This window comes from Pygocentrus nattereri, chromosome 19, assembly GCF_015220715.1.
Source record: "Pygocentrus nattereri isolate fPygNat1 chromosome 19, fPygNat1.pri, whole genome shotgun sequence".
Lineage (NCBI taxonomy): Eukaryota > Metazoa > Chordata > Actinopteri > Characiformes > Serrasalmidae > Pygocentrus > Pygocentrus nattereri.
In genome coordinates, this window is record NC_051229.1 from 387,666 (window position 1) to 395,165 (window position 7,500).

At 47.9% G+C, this 7,500-nt stretch overlaps 1 protein-coding gene across 1 annotated transcript in view; it reads left to right on the forward strand.

The window, feature by feature from the left end:
• The window catches only part of zgc:85932 (uncharacterized protein LOC405875 homolog), a 39,519-nt gene that overhangs the window by 8,589 nt on the left and 23,430 nt on the right, over positions 1-7,500 (forward strand). Inside the window, exons 10-12 of the mRNA XM_037531218.1 lie at positions 707-849; positions 1,237-1,382; positions 6,315-6,520. Coding sequence (XP_037387115.1) covers positions 707-849; positions 1,237-1,382; positions 6,315-6,520 — 495 coding nt within the window. The remainder of the gene's footprint in view (positions 1-706; positions 850-1,236; positions 1,383-6,314; positions 6,521-7,500) is intronic.

Sequence of the window (7,500 nt, forward strand, 5' to 3'; positions counted from 1 at the left end):
CCACATAAAAGCCTGCACCATGAGGTTAGAGAGAAGGCCCAGATTAAAGCCTGCACAGTGAGGTTAAAGAGAAGGCTCAGATTAAATCCTGCACAGTGAGGTTAAAGAGAAGGCCCAGATTAAAGCCTTCACAGTGAGGTTAGAGAGGAGGCCCAGATTAAAGCCTGCACAGTGAGGTTAGAGAGAAGGCCCAGATTAAAGCCTGCACTGTGAGGTTAGAGTCAGGACTCAGATTAAAGCCTACACAGTGTGGTTAAAATCATGGCTCAGATTAAAGCCTGCTTAGTGAGGTTAGAGTCAAGACTCAGATTAAAGCCTGCACTGTGAGATTAGAGTCAGGACTCAGATTAAAGCCTGCACAGTGTGGTTAAAATAATGGCTCAAATTAAAGCCTGCTTAGTGAGGTTAGAGTCAGGGCTCAGATTAAAGCCTGCACTGTGTGGTTAGATTCAGGACTGATGATCAGAGTGACTTCACTCTGTGGCAGCGCCCCCTAATGGTTACGGCTCATTATATAGTTGCTGTTAGTCATTATTCTGTCAGGGTGGCTGAATTAATCATAAATATTTGTTATTTTTATTGATTGTTGATTTTTTTCAGTATGTCTGGGTTAGTTATTAATGACTGTTAATTGTATTAGGTGTTAATTGTATTAGTTATTAACAGTTATTGCTTGTATTGATTATTTATGTGCTCTTTCTCTCAGGATGTCTGTGTCAGATTTCCGGCAGAACTTCCAGGTAATGGAGGTGTGTCACCTGAGTGATGAAACTCTGAGTGGGGGCGGAGCTACATACAGACCCTGGACCTGTACATCTTACCATGGACGCTTGGATCCTCTCTCATCAGGTGCACACAGATACATGATCTCCAGTTCAGTTCAGTAGCGGGCTGTTACTGAGCCGGTCAAACGGATCAGGCTGGGAAACACTGATGTATACATGTACCATTTGTGGGGTCTCCCTTCCAAAAGCAGGTGTAACCATTTCCCTCCTCCCTGAGTGAATTTTAGAAAACAGCAGGTAAACTCTGGTAAAGTTTTAAAGCTACAGAAAAGTGTTTTAATCTAAGGAATGTTACATTACATTACAGTATACCTGCAGTTCTGTGTACAGTAGTGTGTGAGTGATTAAGCAGAAGAGTAATGCAGTTTTATTGCTTCTGTTTCAGGGAGAAATAACAGAGTGAGCACTATAAATGTGCTGAGCTGAGTTTCCTCTGATTGTATTTGTGTAGGTGCCCCCCAGTATCACCTGACCCTGCTGGAGGAGGATGATGACCCCACTGACCCCGAGCTCACCTGCTCCTTTCTGGTGGCACTGATGCAAAAACACACACGACAGAAAGGAATACTTCTGCCTACACAACTTAGCATATACAAGGTATAGTCTTCTTCTTCTTTTTCTTCTTCTCCTTCTTTCAGCTGCTCCCTTTAGGGGTCGCCACAGCGGATCATCTGCCTCCATCTTGCCCTATCCACTGCCTCCTCTACTTTCACACCAACCATCTCCATGTCCACCTTCACTACATCCATAAACCTTCTCTGAGGTCTACCTCTTCTCCTTCTGCCCGGCAGCTCCATCTCCAACATTCTTTGCCCAATATATCCACTATTCCTCCTCAACACATGTCCAAACCATCTCAACCTGGCCTCTCTGGCTTTATCTCCAAACTGCTCCACCTTCACTGTCCCTCTGATCTGCTCATTTCTAATCTTGTCCATCCTTGTCACTCCCAACGAAAATCTCAGCATCTTCATCTCCACCACCTCCAGCTCAGCCTCCTGTCTTTTAGACAGAGCCACAGTCTCCAAACCAAACATCATAGCAGGACGCACTGCTGTCTTGTAGACCTTCCCTTTCACTCTTGCTGCTATCCTTCTGTCACACATCAGCCCTGAGACCTGTCTCCACCCACTTCATCCTGCCTGCACCCTCTTCTTCACCTCTTTTCTACACTGTCCATTGATCTGGATGGTTGACCCAAGATATTTGAAGTCATCCACCTTTACGACCTCTACTCCTTGCATCTTCACCTTTCCACCTGCCTCCCTCTCATTCACACACATGTATTCTGTCTTGTCTCTACTGACCTTCATTCCTCTCCTCTCCAGTGCAAACCTCCACCTCTCCAGATTCTCTTCCACCTGCTCTCTACTCTCACCACAGATTACAATGTCATCTGCAAACATCATGGTCCATGGAGCCTCCTGCCTGACCTCATCTGTCAACCTGTCCATCACCATTGCAAACAAGAAGGGGATCAAAGCTGATCCCTGATGTAACCCCACCTTCACCTTGAAACCATTTGTCACTCCAACTGCACACCTCACCACTGTCTCACTATCCTCATACATGTCCTGCACCACCCTAACATACTTTCCAGCTACACCTGACTTCCTCATACAGTACCACAGTTCCTGTCTTGGCACCCTATCATCTGCCTTCTCTAGATCCACAAAGACACAATGTAGCTCCTTCTGACCTTCTCTGTACTTCTCTACCAACACTCTCAATGCAAAAACTGCATCTGTGGTGCTCTTTCTGGGCATGAAACCAAACTGCTGCTCACTGATCTGGACCTCTCACCTTAGCCTTGCCTCAACAACTCTTTCCCATACCTTCATGGTGTGGCTCATCAACTTTATACCTCTGTAGTTACTGCAGCTCTGCACATCACCCTTGTTCTTAAAAATGGGGACCAGTGCACTGCTTCTCCACTCATCAGGCATCCTCTCACTCTCCAGGAGTTTGTTTAACAACCTGGTTAAAAAGTCCACTGCCTTCTCTCCTAAACATCTCCATACCTCCACAGGTCTGTCATCTGGACCAACTGCCTTTCCATTCTTCATCCTTTTTAAAGCTGCCCTCACTTCCACTTTACTAATTCTCTGCGCTTCCTGATCCACTATCTCTCCCCCCGTTGTCCTCCTCTCTTTCTCATTTTCCTCATTCATTAGTTCTTCAAAGTACTCCTTCCATCTGCTCCTCACTCTCTGTTCACTCACTAGTACATTTCCCTCTCTATCCTTTATCAGCCTTGCTTCCTTTCTATCTGGTCTCCTGGACACACAGAATATCTACCTTCCTTCTCTCCATCATGTCTGCAAGCTCTCTGCCTTTACCAGTCATTGTCCCTATGTTCAGAGTCCCTGCTCTAACCTCCACACTCCTGCCTTTCCTTCTCTCTCACTGCCGTCTAACCCGCCTTCCTCCTCTCCTCTTTGATGGTCCTCGACCTACAGTAGTCGGTCGTTGTTAAGCCGGTATGGCAATCATATTTGTGATCCGCATGATAGTTTTGGCACAAGTTTTACGCCGGATGCCCTTCCTGATGCAACCCTCACCATTTATCCGGGCTTGGGACCGGCACCAGAATTACACAAAGTACACCCCTAATGGCTGGTTTATATACAAGGTACAGTAATAATGATAATAATAATAATATACTCCAGAAAAGAATAAAGTCCAGCCCCTCTCAATTCTTTTCTGGAGTTACCCATGGTGAGAGGCGGCGGGCAGGTGTGTGCTTTCTCATAGCCCCTCAACTCGGTGCCTGTATGTTGGGGTTTTCTCCAGTGGACGAGAGGGTAGCTTCCCTACGCCTTCAGGTTGGGGAACGGGTCCTGACTGTTGTCTGTGCTTATGCACCGAACAGCAGTTCAGAGTACCCAGCCTTCTTAGAGTCCTTGGGAAGGGTGCTTGAAAGTGCTCCTCCTGGAGACTCGATTGTCCTACTGGAGGACTTCAACGCTCACGTGGGCAACGACAGTGAGACCTGGAGGGGTGTGATTGGGAGGAATGTCCTCTCTGATCTGAACCCGAGTGGTGTTCAGGTTTTGGACTTCTGTGCAAACCACAGTTTGTCCATAACGAACACCATGTTTGAACACAAGGATGTCCATAAGTGCACATGGCACCAGGACACCCTAGGCCGCAGTTCAATGATTGACTTTGTAGTCGTGTCATCGGACTTGCGGCCATGTGTTTTGGACACTCGGGTAAAAAGAAGAGCTGAGCTGTCAACTGATCACCACCTGGTGGTGAGTTGGATCAGATGTTGGGGGAAGATGTCGGTCAGACCAGGCAAACCCAAATGTATAGTGAGGGTTTGCTGGGAACGTCTGGCAGAAGAACCTGTGAGATTGATCTTCAACTCACACCTCTGTCAGAACTTTGACCAGATATCGGGAGAGGTGAGGGATATTGACTCAGAATGGGCCATGTTCCGCTCCTCCATTGTTGAAGCGGCTGACTGTAGCTGTGGCCGTAAGGTAGTTGGTGCCTGTCGGGGCGGTAATCCTCGAACCCGGTGGTGGAGAGACGCCGTCAAGCTGAAGAAGGAGTCCTACCGGGCATGGTTGGCCTGTAGGACACCAGAGGCAGCTGGCAGGTTTCAACAGGCCAAGTGATCTGCGGCTTCAGTCGTCGCCAAGGCAAAAACCCGTGTGTGGGAGGAGTTTGGTCAGGCCTTGGAAAGTTACTTTAAGTCGGCTCCGAAAAGATTTTGGCAAACCATCAGGCAACTCAGAAGGGGAAAGCAGTGTGCCACTAGCACTGTATATAGTGGAGATGATGTGCTGCTGACTTCGACTGAAGACGTCATTGGGCGGTGGAAGGAATACTTCGAGGACCTTCTCAATCCCACCAACACATTACCTAGTGAGGAGGCAGAGTCTGGGGACATGGGAATAGGCTTGTCCATTACTGAGGCCAAAGTCGCTAAGGTAGTTAAGAAGCTCCTTGGCAGCAGGGCTCCAGGGGTGGATGAGATCCATCCTGAGTTCCTCAAGGCTCTGGATGTTGTGGGGCTGTCTTGGCTGACACGCCTTTTCAACATTGCGTGGACATCAGGGGCGGTGCCACTGGGTTGGCAGACTGGGGTGGTGGTGCCTCTTTTTAAAAAGGGGGACCGGAGGGTGTGTCCCAACTACAGGGGAATCACACTCCTCAGCCTCCCTGGTAAGGTCTATGCAGGGGTACTGGAGAAGAGAGTCTGGCTTATAGTCGAACCTCGGATCCAGGAGGAGCAGTGCGGGTTCCGCCCTGGTCGTGGAACACTGGACCAACTCTTTACCCTTTCCAGGATTCTGGAGGGTTCATGGGAATTTGCCCAACCAGTCCACATGTGCTTTGTGGATTTGGAGAAGGCATTCCACTGTGTGAGTATTTTGTGGGAGGTGCTTCGGGAATACGGGGTACATGGCTCTTTGCCATTCAGGCCCTGTACAAACAAAGCAGGAGTTTGGTTCGCATAGCCTGCAGTAAGTCAGACTCGTTCCCAGTGAGAGTTGGACCCCGTCAGGGCTGCCCTTTGTCACCGATTCTATTCATAATTTTTATGGATAGAATTTCTAGGCGCAGTCAGGGGATGGAGGGTGTCTGGTTTGGTGACCTCAAGGTCACATCGCTGTGACATCCGGCTTTCGCAGACTTCAGCTTTCGCTGGATCGGTTTGCAGCTGAGTGTGAAGCGGCCGGGATGAGGATTAGTACCTCCAAATCCGAGGCCATGGTTCTCAGGCGGGAAAGGGTGGAGAGCCCTCTCTGTGTCGGGGATGAGCTCTTGCCTCAAGTGGAGGAGTTCAAGTATCTCGGGGTCTTGTTCACGAGTGATGGTACAAGGGAGCGGGAGATTGACAGGCGGATTGGTGCTGGGTCAGCAGTGATGCGGGCTCTTTACCGGTCTGTTGTGGTAAAGAAAGAGCTGAGCCATAAGGCAAGGGTCTTGATTTACTGGTGGATCTACGTTCCCACCCTCACCTATGGTCATGAGCTTTGGGTAATGACCGAAAGAATAAGATCGCGAATACAAGCAGCCGAAATGAGTTTCCTCCGCAGGGTGTCTGGACTCTCCCTTAGAGATAGGGTGAGAAGTTCCGTCATCCGGGAGGGACTCGGAGTAGAGCCGCTGCTTCTTCATGTCGAGAGGAGCCAGCTGAGGTGGTTCGGGCATCTGGTTAGGATGCCTCCTGGATGCCTCCCTTGGGAGGTGTCACAGGCAAGTCCACCCGGGAGGAGACCCCGGGGAAGACCCAGGAAACGCTGGCATGACTATATCGCCCAGCTGGCCTGGGAACGCCTCGGAATAGAAAGTGTCCCTGCTTGCTGTCCAGTCAAACTACACTACCAAGGCACTTTTACTATTTTAGAGCTGAACCGTTTAATGAATTTAACGAATGACCCATATACACTCCCAGTACGGTCAGTCTGAGAGTTTCTGTTTCTGACTGGTGTACAGCATCTGTTAATGCGTGTTACATTGTGTGTGTGTGTGTGTGTGTGTGTGTGTGTGTGTGTGTGTGTATACGTGCAGGTTCGCTCTGAGACCACTCTTCTGACCGCTCTGGATGTTTCTCTGCTCCAGCCGGTGCTCTCTTCTGGTTTACAGCAGCAGAGGGAGCTGGTGCTCCGTGGCTGTCTGGCACCTGGAAATTACATCATCATCCCGTCCACCTCCGAGAAGCTGTACTCCACAGAGTTCCTGCTCAGGATCCTGACGGAGAAAGGAAACACCACTGTGTACGACACGTGACACACTTAACAGCACAGACACAGAGCTTCACTGCACTTTGCTCAGCTTCACATCACTAACACAACAGATCACAGGGAAACTGCAGCTGGTACCATCAGCCAATACCAGCTGGTCGTGTTCAACTGTCTGTTAAGCAAGCAGCTCACTTTCACCTCGACAGTGCAGGTCAGGGTTTCTGATCTGACTAACATCAATACTATCAGTAACTTTAACGATATCTAACTAACCTAGCTAATTACAGAGTGAACTACACTGGTTTAAGTGCTTAAGGCAGGGGTTTTAAATTAAAATCAATAAGGTCCAGTTACAGAAAATGTCCTCAAGCGAAGGTCCAGAACGTCATAATGTCTAACCTGCATCCTGACTCAGTGCCATACACTGTTTACTGAAGTAGCTGAGTAGGAATATCAGCATCTTATACAGTCGAACTGAACATCAGATCAAATAAAGTCCAGTTCGGTCAGATTTCACCAACATTTACTGAGCATGAGATCAAATAAAGTCCAGTTCGGTCAGATTTCACCAACATTTACTGAACATCAGATCAAATAAAGTCCAGTTCGGTCAGATTTCACCAACATTTACTGAACATCAGATCAAATAAAGTCCAGTTCGGTCAGATTTCACCAACATTTACTGAACATCAGATCAAATAAAGTCCAGTTCGGTCAGATTTCAACAACATTTACTGAACATCAGATCAAATAAAGTCCAGTTCGGTCAGATTTCAACACCATTTACTGAACATCAGATTAAATAATGTCCAGTTCGGTCAGATTTCACCAACATTTACTGAACATCAGATCAAATAAAGTCCAGTTCGGTCAGATTTCAACAACATTTACTGACCATCAGATCAAATAAAGTCCAGTTCGGTCCGATTTCAACAACATTTACTGAACATCAGATCAAATAAAGTCCAGTTCGGTCAGATTTCAACAACATTTACTGACCATCAGATCAAATA